General features: G+C 38.6%; 1 protein-coding gene across 2 annotated transcripts in view; it reads left to right on the forward strand.

The window, feature by feature from the left end:
* UNC5D (unc-5 netrin receptor D) overlaps positions 1-23,883 on the forward strand; it is a 397,571-nt gene that overhangs the window by 367,150 nt on the left and 6,538 nt on the right. For both annotated transcript variants that reach the window (XM_075207473.1, XM_075207472.1), the window contains 2 exons: positions 9,106-9,270; positions 15,829-16,007. In XM_075207473.1, the coding sequence (XP_075063574.1) occupies positions 9,106-9,270; positions 15,829-16,007 (344 nt within the window). The remainder of the gene's footprint in view (positions 1-9,105; positions 9,271-15,828; positions 16,008-23,883) is intronic.

Here is a 23,883-nt window from a genome sequence, read left to right on the forward strand (position 1 = left end):
GCATCTCAAGATGTGTTTCCATTTGAATCTGGGTATAACTACGCTATGGCTATTTGTTACTTCCTGCATGTAGACAGACAGAACACACTGCAGAATGCGCACATGAATATGTCCAATATAAAGTCACATTAGAACCCATGTAAAAAAAATAAAAAATAAAATAAAGTGACTCAGAACTATATCATTAATAAAAATGTATTTTAATTTTTTTTATTTTTTTTTTTAACATGAAAACATAAATCAGGATGTTCTTAATGCGTATTGTGCATACAATGCGTTTATTTAGTGAACCTGCCTTGCATACACTCTTTCTATATAATCTAGCGGAACACATACATGTAGTTTTGAAAACGAAGACTATGCTGTGACCGTCATCGCTTTCAGTCAGCACTTACACCTGCCTGTAGCTGGTGCAAACAATACAGTTAAAAAACCACGTACCTTGGATTGACCGCATCTGCGTCGGCCCACCCTTACTTTACATTGCCTACGTCAGTCCGCCCTTTCCCTACCCGCTCCAGCTCTCAAGTCGTAGGCTGTCATAATTGTCATTTGCGTTCAGACGTGAATTGCATGCAGCTGCGTTCATTGGCGTAAGTCCTGTTCTGGCGCATGCGCAGAGCTATTTCACACAAGATACGCCACACAAATGGACTGACGTCCAAAGATGAATCAGACCCAGAGTCTGCCACATTTGGGATAATGAGTTGTTTACAAAGTGCCTGGTGTGCTACCTCCGATTGAGAAGAAATCATTTTGAAAACAGCTCAGCCTGTATGCAAATGCAGAGACACTGCAGAGAGTTGTCTGGAATTCTGCATTATACTCACATCTGGGTGCTGCCTTCCATTATCACAGTTCCATTGTTTTGTTGTTGCTCATAAGGAAGGGAATGTGAAAGATGGCAGCACCCAGGAGTGAGTATAGTACAGAATGTGGGACGACACTCGAGCAGAGTCCCTGCATTTACATGAGGGCTGCTCTGTTTTTTCTAAACTTTCTCCTGAGCAGAGGGAACATAGAAACACTGATTTATTGTCTTCCACTTACTTAGCTCTCTAAGCACTATGTAAACAACTCATTATACCATACATGACAGGTTCTCTTAAAATAAGTCCAATACTCTTCCCAATAAAAGAACACCTCATGAGGGGACTTGCATAATAGATTTTTCCTGGATGATTTAACAGACTCATGTATTTTTATTCTTTGTATATTTAAAGAATGTAAAACTAATTCCTCTATATTTACTTTATTTTTAGAGTGATATTTAAATGTCATTTTTACTTTGGATAATTACAATGCTGGAGAATTCTGGAAGAACTCAACAAGGCAGCTGTATTCCTTTATATATTTTATGTTTGGATTAGACTCTGTGTTCACCACATAATAATAAGTCCCCCTCTTTACATCCCTTCTTACCAATCTACTAATAACACAAAAGGACACAAAACAGAACTTGGCAAATAAAGGAGTTTATTAAAATACAAACATTATATAGCGGAGGAGGAAGCAAAAAGCAGTTCAGCTAGGATCAATGCTCCTAAAATCACAGTGAGGGTCATTTACACTCTCGATATCAATACACGGGGAACCATTTCACTTCGGCGCATCCTTATCCTTAAACCTGGGTATCCCTTATCCCTAGTATCCAAGAACCCGCGTACCTTCTGTTCTGACAGAATGCAACCAACGAACCCACCCCCGAGGCCGGTGCCTATACCAAAAACCAAAGCTGACATAAATAAAGCTAATTTGCGACCACATAGCATAAGTTGCCAACTGCTCAATGTTTTCAGGCAAAACACAATCCTCAAACCAGCGGGTGTTGGCACCCAAAGCGCCAGCAAAAAATACCACCTGGAATAAACATAGCACACGGCAACTAAGTCGAAGGGTGTGGGAACCCAAACCAAAACCACCCCACAAGGGTACCAGTAAAAACGCCCTGAGCAGGTGCAAAGAAAGCACCTGCAAAGAAGGTCCAAAAACAGGGAAGGAGGGTGGGCACCTTGTCTTGCAGACTAGAGACAGAATACCACCAGCCTGTGAAATTTATATTTTGGCATAAGTGACCTTCCCTAGTGGCACAGCAGTGGGCATACCTAAGGCTGACTTTGCCTGCTCACTGTAACCCCTTTAGAGAGGGACAAATAAAGTTACGAACACACTTGAGCTTTTAATTTTTATTGGGCTTAATTCAGCCCTCAGTTATAATAATTTTATTATATAGTGTATGTTTCATAGGTTTACGAAATGAACCTTAGCGTAAAGTACATTGTTCAACGTTAACCTGGCAATCTACTGTAGCTCTGCTAAAAAGTAAAGCATTACTTCCTCACAGCACAACAGACAGTATCTTATTGAAATCTGAGATTGCAGTCATTTAACCTGCTGTGATATCATTGGCCCTCCTCTTTTGTATGACTCCACCCTTCTACACAGTGCATTTCTGCAGGAAGTGCAAGTGTTCAAGGCCTTTAATTAGGTTCTGCCTGTTAAGTTAGAGAAGCACCTGACCATCATACCGTAATGCTTCAGCTTTATGTAAGGTGTTTAATTAAAGCACTACCATTACTTAACAACCTCTACACATATGCAGAACTGAACTGATTACTTAAATAGTAATCACCCAATGAGAAGTGACGCTGCTCCGGTGCTGCAGCGAGTTGTGCAACTCTCTGCTGTTATCAGAAAAGGCACATGTCCTATTGATGCCACAGCATGCTTGTGACTTGTATCTTAAGCACCAAATACAAAAGTGCTCAGAATGGAACTGAATTCCCCTCTGAGCACTAAGCCGTCCTTCCCACTCCACATGTGGTTTATACATTTGTATATAATGCCCCAGTTCACAGTAGCCATGAAACGTCTTAGTGTTAAGGCATCAATAACCTGTTACGGTATCTTGGCCATAGTACCTTAGACAAATATTTGATGACTTTTCTATGTATCCATCAACATGCCTATAAGATACGTTCTTTTTTTGCCAATTATGAATTCCAAAGTGTGCCCTTTGCTGCTATCATTCAAATTCATACTATACTTCATCCTTCATACTAAGCTTTAAATGTTCCATTGCTTTTCTTCCACAACATATCTTTTTAACAGGAATCTGTGTAATTAGTCCTCATTTTCTTTATAATAGAAGATATTCTAGGCACATGTGTGTCTGGTGTCATGGAGTTTTAGAACATCAAGCATAAACAAAACAAACTTCAATGAGTCATGTCCTCAACAAATAGTTAACTGTACATTTTATCTTGGTGAGCCCAAGTTTAAAACCTCTACAGTGTCTCTATTTCAGTTAATCTCTAAAGAGAACACACTGAAATAGCTCAACTGAGACCTTGAGGGTTTAATTCCTAGAAGCCTTTGTCAGACCTCGATGGTCAGCCCAATAAAAAGGTAGCACTGTTGTGGAACATCTTTTTCTCTGAGCTTGAGAAGTCTCCCTCACTTCACAAAAACATCAATCACACAGTATTACCAGCTCAAAGGAGACTATTCTCTTCAAGTTTCTATTCTTACTATGAAGAAACATTTTTGAGACCTATACAAAAAATAATATTATTTTACTACTTTGATTAATCTAATTTGAGGAGAGGTATCCTAGATTTGAACATATCTCCCATTGACAGTCCTGTTTGTCTTGATTTGACTCCTGGAAATTTGGTTGATACGTCCCAAAAGTGGATGCCACACAACTGCGCGTCAATAGAGCAGTTTATGTATTTATATATATATATATTTAAATTTAAATATTGACCTTATTATGCAATGGGTGTGAAATTTTGCACATTTCACTGTGGAATTTGGCCTTAAGTTTTCCCGGTCCTACACCAGCCACATCACACAGCAGGAATGAATTGACCATCGTCGTCTTAGGTCTATTCATAGACTATAAATACAATGAAATGCAGTATTTATAAATACAGTGTGAGATGGAATTCCAGAGAATGGTGAAGCAAAGCCATAGTTACAGATTTTATCAATGGAAACCCAGGTTGTGCAACCAAGTTTGCTAGGTTTCACTTATCTTTTATACCAAATCTGCAATAAAAAGCACATCCTACCTACTAACTATTCTTTCCCACACTGGCTGCTTGTGATTGGCTGGTGGTGATGCCAATCTCAGGACTCCCTTTTTATTTATTTTTTTGGGGGGTGCTGTAATTTCTAGTAACTTTAACCCATTTTAAATCGGATAAATTGACATTTAGTAGATTTTCCCATCTGCTTCACTCTAATCTATTATAATGATCCTGCTTGGCCAGCAAGATCAGTGAATACTGTGGTGGGTATGACAGGCACTGAGTTATCCTACTTAGAGGTTAGAGGCAGGGACCGCCAGCTCCAACATTGAGGGCAGTATGTAGGAGAAACAGGGAAAAGACTGTGCCAGTGAATATAAACAAATAGATGCTCCTGTAGCGACACATTTCTGCAGTGGTGACCACTGCATAAATTACCTGAGAAAATGGGAATAAGCCTTGCACTATGGCCTCAACAAGGATAGAAGTGACATTATGTATATAATCTTATGTTATATATAATATAATGGTATTATGTGTCATCAGGAATGTAATTGAAGTGTGGTCTCATCTTAACTTGCCTTGGAGATTTGCTTTCCTCCAAATATCTTGTTAAAGACTGACCACCGTTTCATAGACTCTGCCATGAAATGGTCGTCACCCAAACCTATATGAACTGACCCAGAAGTGTACATCTCCAGCTCATATACCTTGACTGATCTGCTGATACATGTGCATCCATATTTGTACAGTAGTTTACATTTCACATGTGTGCCAAATAATTAAACAATTTAATTGCTTTGTACTTGTGCGTATAAATATGTGGCATTTCAGATTCTTTGTTATACCATGCCTGACTAATAGTCACGAATGCAGGAAATTTAAATCTATTTAGTTAACCGTGTAATGGGTATCACTTTAACTCTATTGTCACATATACATTAGATAATGTCACAGTCACTGAACATATTAGCAAAAAAAAAAAAACCCTAGCAGAAAAGGTGCACAATTACCATGAGGTGTATTGAAAGCCAGCCTTAAACGTAGCAGTGCCTGTTTTTAGCATATGTGTGATAGTTATGTTAGAACTTACCCATGCTCTATAAGTTTGCAGACAATTTACACTTTTTCTAAGACTGAAACTGACAGTTTCAACCTTTAGATCACAAGGCTTTTTTCTGTCGTCCTTGCATTATGTAGACAACAGTTACACATTCAGAAGTGCTGCAAAGTGCTAATTCTTACACTTACAATTGATGTGAATTAAAACATATTTATTTTAAAATAAGGGAGTAATATTTTGCACCATTTTTACTATCTAATTATTGATCCTTGGAAATCTATTTTAAATCTTTCTTGTTGCTGGACCTGATTCATTAAGGAAAGTTAAGTTAAAAAAAAAAAAAGAGTAAGTAGTCTCCTGGACAAAACCATGTTACAATGCAACGGGTGCAAATTAGTTTTCTATTTTACCCATAAGTTAAATACTGCCTGTTTTTTCATGTAGCACACAAATGTCAACTTTAAATTTCTGTGTATAAAATAAGCTATCAAATATTTGTGCGCTACATGAAAAAACTGACAGTATTTAACTTATGTGCAAAATAGAAAACTAATTTGCACCCCTTGCATTGTAACATGGTTTTGTCCAGGAGACTACTTACTCAATTTTTTTTACTTAATTTTCCTTAATGCATCAGGCCTGCTGTCATTATATTTACTTCAAAGGGGGAATATGGCAGTCTACAGTTATTAGGGGAGCGTTCAGGATTGCATGTTACCTGGGACACCTTTTGCCCGCCACTAATTTAAAGATGAAGTAGAGTTTGCTAGAGTAAACAGTGCACAATTGGCAACAATTAAGTGGAGAATCCATGCTCCCTGGTGACACATATCAGATTGCGTTTACCAATGAATGGCATAGGCAAGCTAATTGGCAAAAACATTATGTTCCATGGAATTCAATTCATTACAATCATCTCTGCTCCATCTCTATATGGAGATACCCATTAAAAAGTAACATCTGGCATTTCCCACTGAATGAAGAGAGACTTGCCATAAATCACAAGGATCTAATATAGAACATTGATTCGTTTTCCTTGTAGTCACCATCATTTGTTTATGGCTAAATTGTGTTTAATACGGAATGATTACAGTTTGCTATTTGTTACAGTGCTAGGTTACTGACTTTAGAGACGCATACATGAATCTTTCTGTGCTCCACTTTTTCTAACCTGTTCTCAGAGTGTGTCGACTGCTACTCTCTATAAAAATGAATGCGACATCTCCCTCACGCTCACCCCCCTTAGAAATAACTTTTTGCCAGGATCTCTCATATGTTGCTACTCAAAAGAGATTTGTCTCAGGTAATCACCTTGATGCTGTTACAATTGAAAGAATCATTCATAAGATTGTCTTGGACATAATAACACATTGTCCTTCATTATACTAGTTAGAGTGATGCAGCTATCTGGAACAGGCTTAAGGCTTTGTAACATGCTCAATAATTCTAAGTATCTGTAGATAGGTTATGGCTCCCCTCTGTGTTATTCACCATGTAAATGAGACCATATGTCAGACCAAGTATTTCACAGTTGCATTCATTTGTGATGTGTTACAGATGTCTTCTAATTTTTTTTTGTGTGCTTAAACTCAATGAAGAAGTAGGTATTGAAGTTGTCCGAATAAACTTAGATTACACTAGTGGTTAAAGTGGTTGCACAATACCATCATCCTTTTTGCTATATGTAAAATCTAAGATTCAGGTTCAGAGTTATATTGCACGATAAGTACATTTTTCCAATTGTCTTTCAACGCTGTTGAATCTGCCACTATGTAGCCTATGCATTACCATTTCTTCCAGGTGTAGTATTAAAAAATAAAGTGAAACGGCTAAAAGCATCAATAGGGAACCTCCTGCTGCTATGATTTACCAAGAAGATATCTGTCGGTGATACTGGCAGCAGTATAAAAGTCTTACCATGTCACTGGGCCAGTCTGGGTGGTTCTGAGCATATTACATATTAAAACAGATATATTTTGTTAGTATTCCCATGTGAAAAAAAACACTTTATTTAAATAGAGGAAAAACATTTTTTTTTCATTGAATATCTCCCGCTATCACATCCTGACATGGCAATATCAGAAGATGGATTGCAGCGGTACTTGTACTGCCATGATCCTTGTTCAATAGGCTTCCCCATTCCCCACGGAATATAAAAATATAGGACCAGAATGAAATGTATCACAGTTTAAAACCCTAGCTCCTCACTATTATGCTAGATTTACATTTAGAAAGTCTTTCTTAAAGTAAATAGATACACTGCACTGTTAATGTTTGTTCAGATCCTCTGTTTGTACGCGATTGGTGCATTTAAAGGCATGCTGGCGCATTATTACTAATTAAGTCAATGGATGCCTATTTTCCCTGGCTCCTTAAAAGATCCTAATGGCTCCACGTTTCACATAGTGGCTCCTGAATTCTAGCTCTTGAAACTGTTTGTAGCGGACGAAGAGGCCAGAGTAGGCGTCTTGTTTCATAGATTACCAGGATGGAGAAAGACTACCTTAAATTTTATTGCAGCAGTAAGTAAATTAAGTTGGTGGTAATAACATTGCAAATGGCTGAATATTTCTGAGAGAACACCATGTGCAAGTAGCTCTTTATTAGGAGCCCATAAAGCAGACATAATTAGGCTTTACTAGTCAACTAACGTTCAAGGTATTAATCTCATGTTAAGTGTAGAAATAGTAATAATAACGCAGAGAGCATTAGCTACGAATGGAATGCCAGTTGAAGTATAATTAGGATATGTTCCCAATGTAATCAGCATTGTTTTATGCTGTGAAAAGCCATTCGCTTGTGAGAAATATATACTCTCTAATAGGGGAGGACGGGATATGGCACAGGCAGGAGTGCTTAAAGTATTTTGGAAATTGTTTTATTTTAATTCATATTATAATGAGGTCTCCAGCAGCTGAAGGAAATTGAAATTATTGGGCCAAGCAAATCTTTATTTATTTTACATCTCATCTTGTTGGTTGTTACATCTCATCTTGTTGGTTGTTACATCTCATCTTGTTGGTTGTGCATTTTCTTTTTTCTTTAATTGTTTGGAAAATATTAAGAAAAGTTTTTATAGAAGCTTCAGACACATTTTGGTGTTGATGCCTGCCCCTTACAAAATTTCTTATGCCAGACAGTGGCAATTTGTAGTAAAACTGTCTCTGAGATAGTGTCCTTGCCAAAAGATGGCTTTGGGTCACTATGGTAGAATTGCAGAATACTGTGGAATATAATAGTAGTTTCTAGGTATAGTATTGTAAGTTTAGCCTAAAGATGTCTGAAGCTCTTCAGCTGTTGAGGAACTATAATACTCGTGATCCTCGAACAACCTTTGCCTGAGAGCTGACTATTTAAATCCAGGGGGTAAAAGTATCAAGCTGAGAGTTTCCAGCGGGTCTGAAAAGTGTATTTAGTACATTCTACAAAATGATAGGTAGAATCTGATTGGTTGCTATAGGCAACATCTCCACTTTTCAGACCCTGCCGGAAACTCTCAGCTTGATACATTTACCCCCAGGGGGTTGAATACTGTTTGAGAGAGTAATATGCTGACCTCTGATATGGAAAGATAAAATGCTGAGTAAAGTGAGTTTAGGGAGAAGCTCAAATAATAAATGAACAAAATAAATAGATGTTAAAGTTGCTCTTCAGTTAATTATGTTTAATGAGTTTCTCTGTTTGCATTACCTGGCCAGGGCTTAGGTGCATGCACTAAAATCTTTGTTAGTGTACACAATAATAATAATATCCTGAACATTAATATAAAAACCTTTCTTATAGGGAGGTTTTGATCGGTGATCTTGTTCCCTGCGTTCAGCACCATGGACAGGGCAAAATCATGGAAAACATTCTGTACCTTTAAGCACATTAATTTGCAGATGCGTTGTCCATGGTGCTGAAGGTACTCACTGCTTTACATCCTGCCACAACACTGGAGAGCATTACTAAAACGTATGTGTTACATTACAGCAGGACGTTGACCACCCATTTCTGTGGATTTTGCAGGAGGTCCCTTTCTCTCGTGTCTGGTGCAGTAACCAGCAACCACTGCACTGTGCCTTTTCCTTGGAGCGATACACGCCGGCCACCACCCAGCTGTCCTGCAAGATCTGTGTCAGGCAGGTGAAAGGCCACGAGCTGATTCTTCAGGTCCAAACATCGATTCTGGAGGTAAGCTGGCAACATTAGTAAACGTGGCTTGTTTCCCTAGGCCTGATCTAAAGGATATTAATCTTCTTCCATTCTCCATAAGCTTAACTGGATTTATGGTTAGTGGAACCATGTGTCACGTAAGATAAAAGGCAAATGCCAATTTTGAAACTTTATTAAATGTGTCTATTAATTTTGTAGAGTCCCTGGGTCTCTAGTGTTGCTGCAGAACCAGCAAAAGTCATACAGTGTGTGTTGTCTATGGTAGCATGACTGTGCAGGACAGTTGTTGGTTTTAAGCAATGTGTCTATGCAGAGAAATGTGTCTGTATGTATCCCTAACCATATAGTAAACAAAAAGCCGAACTCTATTATGAAATGCTTATTTGTCCTTCAAAAACCAACATAAATCACATAACAATCACAATAGCAAGAGAATGCAGAATACTACTAGTAGTGGATTAAGACTACCATTAGCTCTCTTCCAAGCTTGATCTCCGCATTGTCCGCTATCTACTACCTCTTCTAAATTTTACATTTTCAGTAGACCATACAGCAAGTTTTTCCCTCCAACTGTACTGATATAAACCAATAACAATATGCAATAGTTATGCTGAAATTATTTTGTAATAACCAACAGGAACATCTCACCGAGATTAACCGGAAAATACAACAAGCCCCTAACCCCACTGATATATTCAGCAATGCTTATTTTGGAAGTAATTTGCAGTGAACAGGAAAAAAAATTGCCTTAAGAATGTACAAAAATCTTTGACCCCAAGTATATTAATATACACCAACATCCTTCCAAGTGTTTTACATTAAATAGAAAATCTGCCCAAATATAATGGAGTATACAGCACCTTAAATTTACCTTATTTCTTGTCAAGGTCATACTTCTATCATAGTGTTTGAATGGAGAAGACCCAGGTTACCACCCAGACATCATTATTATAATCAGTCACTAAACCCTACCATACCTTTCAAGGTACATAAAAGAAAAATCCTGTAATAATGTGAATTACACACATTACATGGATCTACGATTCTGGTTTATATGGCATAAAAGACATGTAAAGCCAGTTTTCTGCCTGGCTGGCCACATTTACTCCCTCCTGCAAAGCATTAGCAGAATACATATCAGTATGTAAAAAAAAATGAAATGAAAAACAGGTAGCATTCAGAATTGTAAGGGAAAGCGAATCTGTAATTTTAACTTCACCAAAATTCATATTCATCAAACTGCCATTTAAAGCACAAGCCAGATAGACGACGAGAGATGGAGATGGCTCCTGAAATTGATGTGAGCTGTCTCCAGTCAAGATATCAGCATTATTAACTGTCATTTTCTTTCACATTAGAGCAAAGTCCCATCTGCCAGTTACATCCCAGGACTCGGAACACTGGTACATGTGGAGTGTGACTGCTACCTAGAGACTGTTTTATATCCCAATATGAATAGACTCAGCAGAGGATTAATAAAACAGATAAATGCAATATACGACATAGGTCTTTGTCATGTTGTGATAAATTGCAATGGCTCCAAATACATTGTTACCTCTTGTTAGCAGAGACCTCCTCCCCTATCAGTGATATAGGTTTCATTTATCAATTCCTGCAACAGTAATAATTCAGGTTATCAACCACTCTTAGCTGTTTTTTTTTTTCATGCACACATCTCTCTAGATTTCAAGTGTCTCCTCTAATGGCAACAGAGTTCATATGAATGTCAACCATTGTAATGCATGGCTTTGCCAATTCTGTCACAGTAGTTCTGAACAGTGTTCCATCTTTAATATGACTTAGTAACCTAATTTAAAGAAAATATTGCACTTCTAAAAAAATATTATATACTTGGTGATTTTGATGCTGAAAGGATAACACCTCCTTTGCATGTAAAAATGCAATTAGTCCTTTTAGCTGATGCTAAAAATATCTTCATGTACAGTAATGACAACAGCCCCACCCACAACCAGGGGTAGTACATGCAAGCTGTTGGCAATGCAGGAAGCACTAAACAAACTCTCCTTTGCTTCCCTTTAAAAAGGATGTGTTTGAGGAATTGGTGAGCATAAAGCAAAATCTAAATCTAATCAAAGAATGGAAATTTAGAGTAAGTTAAAGGCTAAGTTCACTTACAATATAAGAACAAAATAGTAATTAAATACTTACTAATAAGTGTCATTGTGTACTAAATATTACTTACCTTGCTTCCTTATTTCCCCTTGATGTCCCATTGACAATTATAGACACCGCTCTCCATGGATTACATTTTGTTTATCCTCTTCTGCAGCCTAATTGACTAGTCGTGGAGCTTAGACTGTCATTCCACCTATAACGCAGCAGGGGGAGCAGAATCTAATTCATTTTACGAAGAGCGCAGTCTATGGTTGACTCTGACAACCAGGATAGTAGGAAGAGAGAAAGCAGGGGATACAGCAAGGGACAGTGGATGTAACTGTTGGATGGTTAGAACGAAATAAGTAATAATAGATGACAACACTTATATTAAGTACTTTGTTGCTTTTGACTGTGGCCATCCAGGAGAACTTTAAGGGGACGTGGTGTATTCTCTGATATAAAGAACTTCACTGGATAACTTTGTGAGCATCCCCAAATAGTCAGATGAAGCCCTCCGTGGTACTAACCACCCCTCCATTCTTTATAAAAGCTGCAATAAGTGTTTCCTGCCACTCTTTTATTACTCTTTTATTACTATTTACTGTTATATAAAAATGAAAGTCAACTTTAAGTTGGTAGTTCCTAAGTAACAAGTAAGAATTGACATTTTTTTCAGAATCCTGTAGTCACAATTTTTCAGCAATCAAATACCTCTATGTATAGTACTCCATCAATGTCCCCCAGTGCCTGTTGGATAATATGAAGGTATTGGATGTTATGAAAAAGAACGGCAACATGTATTCCAATGTTCAGTATCTCTGTTTTTAGTATTAAGCAATTGACACTATCCCTTTTAAATTAGCTTGGGTTCGTAAAAGTTTGTCTTGTACAGGCAGGTAGTGTGCTTTTTAGCCTAAGGCACACTGAAAATACTGTATCCGTATGTACTGTTCTTGCAAAAACATTGGCAGGCCTAACCTGTATCTGAAACATAGCAAGATGTATTTTTCTAAGTAGGATCCTGGAGGTAAATATTCCATCCTTCATTTCAAACAGATTTGTTAATGCTGAATGCCTGATTTCTCCTCTCAGGAGGTGATGGGGAAGCAGGGGGTTGTATTCTTCTGCCAAAGAGAACAGCTTGCTTGCTTTACAGTCCCCTAGGGTATTCAGAGTGTTTTATCTTAGATGAGCAGATTACAAACCTACCATTTCCCTGCAGATTTTGTTTAAACTGATATAGCATGTGACGCACCTTCTCTGCTTCTGTGCCAGCTGTTAGTGTGTAAAGTTCACACAGCTGAACTAGGGGCCCATTGTATAACTAAACCATACATGGACAAGACATCTCTTTGTCACCTGACATGATTCTTAGAAGAAGGAAAAACGCTTAGGACATGTTTTAGAGTTAGATGTTAGTCCGTTCGCGCTATGCATGTATAGAACTTGCACCTGTATTTTGAGTTGAGTGTACAGTCATTGCCATAAGTTTTGAGACTGACACAAGTATTGGTTTTCACAACATTTGCTGCTTCAGTGTTTTTAGACCTTTTTGTAAGATGTTGCTATGGTATACTGAAGTAAAATTACAAGTATTTCATAAGTGTCAAAGGCTTTTATTGACAATTGCATTAAGTTTATGCAAAAAGTCAATATTTGCAATGTTGACCCTTCTTTTTGAAGACCTCTGCAATTCACCCTGGCATGCTGTCAATCAACATCTGGGCCACATACTGACTGATGGCCGCCCATTCTTGCCTAATTAATGCTTGGAGTTTGTCAGAATTTGTGAGTTTTTTTTATGTCCACCAGCCTCTTGAGGATTGACCACAGGTTCTCAATGGGATTAAGTTCTGGGGAGTTTCCTGTCCATGGACCCAAAATTTCGATGTTTTGATCTCTGAGCAACTTTGTTATCACTTTTGCTTTATGGCAAGGTGCTCCATCATGCTGGAAAAGGCATTGTTCATCACCAAACTGTTCTTGGATGGTTGGGAGAAGATGCTCTTGGAGGATGTTTTGGTGCCATTCTTTATTCATGGCTGTCTTCTTAGGCAGAATTGTGAGTGAGCCCACTCCCATGGCTGAGAATCAATCTCACACACGAATTGTCTCAGGATGCTTTACTGTTGGCATGACACAGGACTGATGGTAGCGCTCACCTTTCCTTCTCCGGACAAGTGCTCACCTTTCCTTCTCTGGACAATCTGAAAGGGGATTCAATAGAGAAAATAACTTTACCCCGGTCTTCAGCAGTCCAATCCCTGTACCTTTTGCAGAATATCAGTTTGTCTCTGGAGAAAACTGGCTTCTTTGCTGTCCTTCTTGACACCAGGCCATCCTCCAAAAGTCTTCACCCCACTGTGCGTGCAGATGCATTCACACCTGCCTGATGCCATTGCTGAGCAAGATCTGCACTGGTGGTGCCCCGACCACGCAACTGAATCAACTTTAGGAGATGGTCCTGGCGTTTGCTGGACATTCTTGGGCGCCCTGAAGCCTTCTTCACAATTATTGAACCTCTCTCCTTGAAGGTCTTGCTGATCCAATAAATGGTTGATTTAGGTGCAATCTTACTAGCAGCAATATCCTTGCCTGTGAAGCAATTTTTGTGCAAAGCAATGATGAATGCGTGTGGTTGCTTATGGATAACCATGGTTAACAGAGTAAGAACAATGATTTTAAGCACCACCCTCCTTTAAAAGCTTCGAGTCTGTTATTCTAACTCATTGTTGTTTTTGGGATCAAGTTCATTGTCATGGCAAAGAGGGATTTTGAAAGTAATTGCAATTCATCTGATCACTCTTCATGACATTCTGGAGTATATGCAAATTGTCATCATAAAAACTGAGGCAACAGACTTGATGAAAAATAATATTTGTGTCATTCTCAAAACTTTTGACCACGACTGTATCTTATACCTTCACCCATTTATGTTTAAAGAAACAGATCAGGGACATTCATCTGTGCGATAAGTACTGTAATTCCTGGTGACACTTCTTAAAGATGCAGCCAATTTACACTTTAAAATGCATCTTTAGGAGGCCTATTTTTGCACGTCCCATAGGCCTGGTGTAAGTTTCTGAGTTGATGGCGGTCACATTTTTGTGCTGGACTTATCTATAAGCGCTATTTAAAGATGCAAATATCTTTAGAAGTGTAAACCTTCAAATACAGTTAAAAAAAAATGTAAGTGTACAGATGCATTTATGTATGTGCACAAAAGTCTCAATTTTAAATTTGACGCAGGCCCTTTATGTGATGCGTGTACCGCAGTCACAGCATGTGTATACTGGAGAAGAAAAACAAAAATCACAGGGCTCATTGATCCTTATGATTAACACATTGGGCCTGATTCATTAAGGAACGCAAAATAAACGTATTGTGCATTTTTTTTTTAAAATCGCACGAAAAACGTACATACACATGTCCATATTCAACATGGAGGGGATCTGGAGATATGTCTGGTGATGAATACGGTTCTAGGTCTGCTCTGCTCTAACAGACAATACACTGCAGAATACATCCAATACAATAATATAAAAGTCCCAAAAGAATCCACAGAAAAAATAAAAATAAATAAATTGATGTCACCTGTTAATAAAATGAGAAAAAAATTGTAAAAAAAAAAGAAAACAATTTTCATTTTTTTAATGAATAAAATATATTAATTAGGAAACTATTATTCTGTACTGTACATAAAATGCATTTTTACAATAGCTCCTCATTGCAAACACATGTTCTAGCTCGGACGCTGCAGCATGTGCTCACGCCCTTACTGTACATTGACTACGTGCATTCACCCATCCCCCTCCCTGTTCTGCCCCTGAAATTGTAGGCTGTAGTAAGGGTCCTTTGTGCTTGCAGATGTTGGATGTTATTTTGCTGTGTTTGATTTGCTTCTGGGCATAAACACATCAAATGTTTTTTTTTTTCAAGATATGGCATGTATCGCCATGATATACAAGCGTTCAAATCAAACACAATGAAAAGGTTTAGTGTCACCTAATTGCTTTAAATGTGCAGGGTCTAGTTGCATTTATTTGCATAATTTCTATGTGTAATATGGAAACATTTGTGGTTTTTGAAAATGCCAAAAAAAAGTGCAACGCTCGATAAAAGCACTCAACAATTGAAATTTGTTATTTTTCAGAGGGCCCAGTCATACAGAGCATTATAAGTGCTCATTACAAGCTGTGAACTGTGAAAACTCTTTGATGAAAGAAAAATATATATTTTTTTCAATATTAGCTGGAAAAGCAGTGCAGTGAAAAGCGTAGCATGCCACTAACCATATGATCAGTACACACCTAAAATAAATGACTAAAGCTAAAAACATTTCGATAAAAATACTTGTGTCGAATGTCTTTTACGCTCAGTTGTTTTACATAGGCATTATGGTTTCATTAATTCCTAATTGGCTTCAATGATTAGTGTCTCTTGCACATTTTCATGCAGAACGAGCGAGAGACCATAGCTTTCTTTGCACCGGAGGACAGCAATTTCCTGGCACACACTGGTCCGAAAGCCTTCAAAATCCCGCACTCCATCAGGCAAAGGATATGTGCAACGTTCGACACGCCTAATTCCAAAGGAAAAGACTGGCAGCTGTTAGCGCAGAAGCTTTCTATAAACAGGTGAGATACAGACTGTCTTGAAGTTCTCTCTTATAAACTTTGATAACATTCTTCCAGCAATCACGAACTTACCTTAAATGCAGTTCCTGAAAATATTGTCCAATCAGATTCCACCTTCCAGAAGGAGGATCCTTAACACCACTTCTACACATTGCCAGAGACTATATTCACTCTCCTCCTTGTATGATCAGATCTCACTACTCTCATGCTTTAGCAAGCAATGAGTATTCATACTGACGCTGTCTTTTGGAAAATTCATCAAAAGGCTCTTAGAGATATATTATTATTAGAGATATACAGTATAGTATTGCAAATATATGTCTATGAGCAAAACATATGCACAGAAACATATGATAGACGTTTTTATTTGAACTATTAAAGGGTAATTAAATAGAAGGAAATAAAACAAGTTTCACACCATTGCTTTTGACTTCTGAGTTGTTACAAGTCCGTATGAGACCAACTGGAATGTGTTTAAGGTTTGGAGATATGAGTAGCATAAGCAGTCACTACTATCAGAATTAGTACCAAGAGACACATTACAATAATTTTCCCTATTAGAGGATGTCCATTGTGGATCCTTGGTAGCCACAAATCTCCTTCAGCTAACCTATTATTGGTCTTACCCAAATGCCAAGCAAACTTACACATCTTCAGCTAACCCTCTGCTATGTGTGACTCTTCTTTCAAGAGAAAAGGGTGAGTACAGAAAGGGTACAGTGAGTAAAAATAAAGTGAGAAGTTAATGGTTTTTCTCTTTAAGGAAAAAGTACAGGCAATATGTGACTATATATTAAAGGAGTTCAATTAAATAATATACAAGATTAAATAGCATTTGTTGCCAATGTCCTGTTCACCAGGTCCACAGGGTCCACGTAGCCTATAATGGTCTCACTCTGTTCTCCACTCTCACTGCTAGGTCTGTTTGATCCCATTTACTGTGACCCTCCCACATTTTGCAAATAGAAAATTCATAAGACACGGGCTTCAATGATCACTGGCCTGCTTGAAAACAGGTCAATGAATAACACAAAAGTGGACTGCAGAGTGAAACCATTACAGCCATTGACGACCTCAGCAAATCTGGTGAATGGTTGTGTATTATTGAAATACCTACAAAATATGGGATATACATTCTTGCTTTTGGGTGATCTATGACTTTGTGGATAATTCTAATAATCTTTTCTCACTAAATCTGGTTATCTTGCAAATGCTATGAAATTATTATTTCAGGCTAAAGATTTCTAGGGTTGTCTCAGGAGATCAGGGTACATCCAGGGTACACGGAAGCCCTACCTAAGTAGTGGCAGTTAAACAAAATTCCTATCCTGGTGTTTTTTATCCCCTTCAATGGGACTTAATAGGTAATATCCAATTCTTGTAGCGCTCCACACTTTAGCATGCATGCACTGCTTAGAAAGCATGACCCTACTCCCACAACATATGTATTCAAAAGACAACACGGCTTCAATGTGTTCATTACCCGCTGACAATTATCTTTCCCTTCCAGGTACACAGCAGAATTAGGCTGGGAGCCATTTAGAGCAGACAAATTCATTGTGCTTTGTGTACTAGAAAGAAAGCGGGCTTCCCAGAATAAGAATAATTGCACTGTGGTGTCTAGTTTCCTACTGGCTGACTTGTATGGCTGAAGGCAATCGCCGCCCACAAGAACTTACAATCTAATTTTTAATGCCAATTTATTTTTCAAGGCCTGGCTTTGAGTCTATTGAAATCATAAGTGAGACATTAAACAGCCCCTAGCTCCTCCTAAGCATGTGTATGTATGTATGTATGTATGTATGTATGTATGTATGTATGTATGTGTATATGTGTATGTATATATATATATATATTCATGTCCTGAGGCCCATCCTGATGAAGGCAATATTAATGGTTGAGCTTTATTACTAAGTTTCCCTATGGGGGATTCTAATGAACACATCCTGTTGCTGGAATAATGTTTGATTTATTCTGCCTCCCAGCTTTTGAATACATACATAAATAAAGAGATCTTTCATACAGCCAAATCTATGGATCATTCCTGAAAATGGATAAGGTGTAATCCAGACTTCTAGCACAGAATTTCACAGGGAGTCATAACTAGGTGAAAGTATCTGACATCTAGGGCTAGATAGACATGTCGGGCCTGATTCATTAAGGATCTCAAATGAAGAGGATACTCATTTCAGTCTCCTGGACAAAACCATGTTACAATGGAAGGAGTGCAAATAAGTGTTCTGTTTAAAACATAAGTTAAATACTGACTTTTTTCATGTAGCACACATATATCAACTTTAAATTTCAGTGCACAAATAAGCTATCAAGTATTTGTGTGTTACATGAAAAAACAGGCAGTATTTAACTTATGTGTAAAACAGAACACTTATTTGCACCCCTTCCATTGTAACATGGTTTTGTCCAGGAGACTGAAATGAGTATCCTCTCCATTTGAGATCCTTAATGAATCAGGCCCGTCAATTGTTAACTTAAGGGTATGAAAATGTGTCTAATTATACATTACGTAACATGTGAACCTGGCTGCTTCCAAATGTACCGTGTACCCTGGAAATCTGTATGTTCACTGATACTCTAGGAATTCATTGTCTATCACATAATGAACAACATATCTCAGAACCCATTCTGAAGCTGAAAACATTTCATGCACCTTTCAGTGATAAGTAAAACATTTGCTTAAATTGGACATACTATTTTCAAAATACACTGCTTGCCCCTACCTCTAATGGGAGCTCTTCTGTTGGAGACACTTAATGGCATCAGGTTGGACCCCTGAGGACCTTAGTCATCTACAAATGAGGACTGGGAGGTCCCATAATGGCCTACTTTGGGCTGGGACTCTGGTCTACCTGCATTATTCCCTTTAAAGTGTTCCTAATAGGCTGTTGGGCCAAGTCTCGCCCTTCGGGCTAAAATTTGCCAGCCAGCCTTTGTGGAAGGACATACATGGCTTCAGTGGGGTGTACTGCCAGGACTGCCACTGACCTGTCACCCCAACATGTCATTCCTCCCAGGTAATTAAATTTGGAAGTCTCAACTCTGTAACTATTGGTGCTGCATAATTATATTGATATAACAACAGGTGAACACAACAGTAGGGTGGTGAATTATAATACATGGACCTGACAGTGTGCTTCCCAGTGCAGAAGAGGGTAGTCCCAGTAGATGGGAACCCACTGTACAAATATAAGGGATGGGCAATACAAGTTGAAAAGAAAATCTCCTTTAAACATAATAGCTTTTATTTTCCAAAGTGAAAGAAACTGTCAATATATTTTCATGTTTGACAGGCAGTTAGTGCCAAATCATCATAGACATTTAATGAGTTGCTCGCACTGAGCTTGTGATGTGGAGCAGTGGTACGTGTTTTGTGTCCAGGGAACACATTTATTCCACCTCTTCAAGTAAACTGGCCATAAGGTTCATATATCCCTGAGGTCGTAAGAGGTAAACTGCCTGGTTATTTTCCGCTTGCCTATAGGAGCCTGCTTGTTCATTGGTAAATGCTTACTTCTGTCACTTGCAAATGGAATGGTCAGTTCTTATAATTCATAGCCACCACCTCTAGAGATGACCACATGGGATCAAGCCCAATGTTAGAGGACCATGCCTGGTCACACATTTAAGTAACGGTTTAGAAAGTAACAGAACATGCTAATTGAAAAATTACTTTTTCAGCCCAGCGTTTTAGTCCACAGCCAGTAGACACAAATCTTAAATGTGAACTTTAAATATAAAAATAAATATAATGGAGACAGTGGATGAGAGAAGCATAGCAACTGGGCAAATGAATGACTTAGCCAGCTGCTCTGCACATTGTAATCTGCCTCACCTCCACCCAGTTCTTCCGTAGTCTGCAGGTTTCTAGAAACTCAATTTTAGCTTGTGCTTCGATCTGGCCTTTTATCTTCCTGTTTACAGGCACAATAACACAGTACAGCTTGTTTCCATTTGAACAGTGCCCGCTTTGAAAAATAACATTGCCAAGATGTTTGTGATGGGAATAGCTCGCAGCTCAAGTGGCCCTACTGCCGGTTTGACATTTCGCCTTGCAATTTGATTATTTCCTGTATTCTCTTTGTCATCATGGTAAAACGTTTTTTTTTTTTTTTTTTTGAAAGAAAGACAGAGTCGCAGCTGCCTCCTTAAAAGGAACTGCAAAAGGAGACAAAAAAAACCCTGTGCCTGCTTGCCTTTTGAGTGAAGCAGCGGGCAGAGTGCAGATCACCTGGTAGTCATACATTTGCTCAGCAGAAGCTGCTTCAAAGGCCAGCAGCCTTTCCTGCGTGGCGCTATTCATATTTTCTAATCTGCAGGTGGGTTTTAAATGCTCCAAATCAAAGCGGTGCGCCTGCTGCAGTAATAACAGCCTGGGGAACACATTGCTAGGTCTGTACAGAGGGTACTTATCCAGGACTGTCTGGACTAGTGTACAATGCCATTGGCAGTAAAATATATAGGTGTACATCATGGGGATTTAGACTTGACTCAGAACTTTATAATGTCTCGCTGAAAACAACAACCAGTGTTCTGCAGGTTGTTGTACGGTCATCAAAAGTCCGTCTCAGTCATTCTCTCAAATGTAACAGGGTTATTGTTATTCATTTTAAGAAAACAGTAAAATTATTTGGGGCCCAGCTTCTGCCTGTTTACAGTCTAAATTAAGGGTTCTTAACTGTTTTTTTTTTTAGCTGGGACCCTTGTCTAGGAATCAGTTTTGTTATTATTACTGTATCATACAAGTTAAGTATGTTATGGTTAATAGCTATAATGAAGAGGCAACTGGATACTTGTATTAAAATAAGATTAGTTGTGTGTATATTAGCTGGTAATACACAAGTACTGGATTTTGAAAATGTTCTTTTTTTCCTGAAGATGTAATACATTCTCATACAAAATCAGGGCCTGATCAAGTGTTCAGGCCACCTTTGGCTAATTCACTCGTATCGGTCTCTCACCTTCCCCGCTAGGCTAATACACAGTAGGCAAAAACGAACTCGTCCTTAATTTGAAATCCAGCTTCCTATATCCTCTCCCATCAATGTTTATGCTCCAGTGCTTTTAAGCCAGCTCCACTTGTCTTATTAAAAGGCTCACGACAATTTTTGTCACTTAACTTCATTTTCGTTAAACCAGAACTGTGTAGCAGAACGGAGGCGTGAAAGAATGTAGAGGGGGAGCGGATTGTCAGGCCTTCACCTGTCGCCGTCCTTGTCTCTCCTACTCCTATCCTCAAGCCCCTGCCCAAAGATGACTCATTGTCTTCAGCTTGGATATACGTCAAGATTAAAACCTTACTACATTTTCTTTCATGTTTTCTTTTTACTTTGGAGAACAACTATTCTCTTATAGTTTAGAATTTATTTCAGGTGCCAAAAATGTTTGTGAACCTATTTAATAATCAAGCCCTGAACAAAATACCCATGTACATATTTCTAAGCTTAGAAGAAATAGGGTTAAGGTCAGGGCTGGGGAGTTTAATTTGATTGGGGAGCTAGGAAGTTGGGGTATTTAGGGATGACCATTATTTAGTGTAATACTTAAGCTGCGGCCCTCAGCTTCCTCCTGCTTTATTGGCAAATTTGTTTGTTATAGTTTGTTTAAAATGACTGTTGTTATGTTATTACAGATAGGAGTCTCTCTCTTAGATTAAATGTATTGTTTAACTTATTAGTGAAATTAACGGTAAAGAGTCAAGATGAGAGAGCTGCCCTTGTGGCCCCTAAGTCTATCAGTTTCCCTATCACTGCTTTAGGATAAGAGTACGGTCTGGTGGATCTGCACTGTAACCCTGTTAGATGTAGTGTTATTTAGTTACATGAGAGTTACAATTAGATCTTCCTAACACTCAATCGTATGTTGTTTGTGTCAGGGGCGATCTGCTCTGGACCTCCCTTACATTTATAAGAACCCCCATCTCATCTGAGGGGATTCTAGCTACCTACCTGCACAGTGTTCAAGTGAATGATAGGGGAGAAACTGAATCAGTCGCTTGCTGCACACTCACTGGCCCCTTTTGCCAATATAGCCCACCAGTTATCTACATATTTTCAGAGTCATTAGCTGACATCGCAGATGCCGATACACTGTAAGCTTTCATAAAAGTCTTGAGCATTATTCATGGTGATATAAAAATGTGTTCACTCTTCAGGACATAATTCCAGATACTTTATATATATGAATGCTTGCTGTCATTGTAGTACTGATTAAGACTGTCTCTATAACCACAGTTCAATATAATTTGTTGCTGAGAACCTGTTTCTATGGGTACAATAACCCTTAGGGGGATCTATCAATTGGCAATTTGGTTAAGAAGTTAAAATATTCCAAAATTACCATAAAAATTGTTAATTCATTCCCTAAAACTCTCCAATCTATAAAATATATCTTGTAAATTCAGGATATTTTGGAGGATTTTACTCTACTGAGCAAAGTCACTGCTTTTCCCATTCCTTTCAATAGGCATGAAAGGCATTGCCCATAGAAATGTCTGGTAAAACCAGCTAATCAAAAGCAATGTTTACATGCTGGATGTGTATGATTGGCTGAGAAGTTATTGACCTCAAGCTCCACTAAAAACAATGTTATTAGTGTCAAAGCAGTGTAATAATATTGTGGAAATGTTCATGTTGATGCTTGTAGTATAATATAATATGTTATTGATTTATTTATTGGAGCATTTCCCATTAATTTCAATAAGGAGTTGAAATGGATTGGTCATTGAAATTAATGGGAAATCTTACTCATCTTATAGGTTGGAAGTCAATCTTGAGTTCCTGAAACCAATGAGATATTTATGGATATTTTCAGTTGTACACATCAAACAATAACATACATTATACATAAAGAGTGCAGTGTGTATATAAAGCATTCACAATCTTGACCTGCCCCTTAGATTGGGCAGAACAGTCACCAAAAATTGGGATTGTCCCACTAGACCAGGCTTGGCTAACCAGTGGCACTCCAGGTGTTGTGAAACTACAAGCCCAGCATGCTTTGACAATATATAGCAGCTTATTGCTGAAAGGGTATGCTGGGACTTGTAGTTTCACAACACCTGGAGTTCCACAGGTTAGCCAAGCCTGCACTAGACTCAGAACATATGACAAACTGTCCTACCTATTCTTGTCACTTTTACCACCTGAGGCTGCTGGTTTCTTTAGTTTCTGCTTGTCTGGATCCTGGAATATTGGGGGCCCTATTCCAGGATCCATAATGGGTACATTTAGAAAATTCCAACCAGCCCTGGAGTTAAATCAATAGGACCCACAATTAATACTTAGGCCTTCCTCCATCCCCAACATTAAAGTAATAATAGTGTTCACATTTAATAAACCTATTCCCCTCCCTCCAGACAGCCCCTGAAATAAATTAATTGCATTTACGGATAATCAATATACCTATTTCCCACAACCGTCACTGCCATTAAATAATTCATATTCGCATTTAACAAATAAACCTCATGCTTCTCAAACTCAGCCCCACATTTAAACTGCATCCTCCATGCTGGTTTTGCCCCCATTCTCCTGGCTCCCCTTCATCACCCTGTGCCATGTTGCTTTTGCTCCCAATTACCCTGTGCCATGCTGCTTTGGCTCCCCTTCACACTCTGCCATGCTGCTCTGCCCACCTTCACAATCTGCCATGCTGCTCTGCCCCCCTTCACACTCTGCCATGCTGCTCTGGCCCCCTTCACACTCTGCCATGCTGTCTTTGCCCCTTTTCACACTCTGCTATGCTGCTCCCCCTTCACTCTGCGCCATGCTCCCCCTTCACTCTGCCGTGGTCTCCCTTCACTCTGCTCCCCCCCTTGCTTCCGTTCCTTCACTTACCTTTTCAATCTGCTTCTTTCTTCTCT

This window comes from Mixophyes fleayi, chromosome 4 (assembly GCF_038048845.1).
Source record: "Mixophyes fleayi isolate aMixFle1 chromosome 4, aMixFle1.hap1, whole genome shotgun sequence".
NCBI lineage: Eukaryota > Metazoa > Chordata > Amphibia > Anura > Limnodynastidae > Mixophyes > Mixophyes fleayi.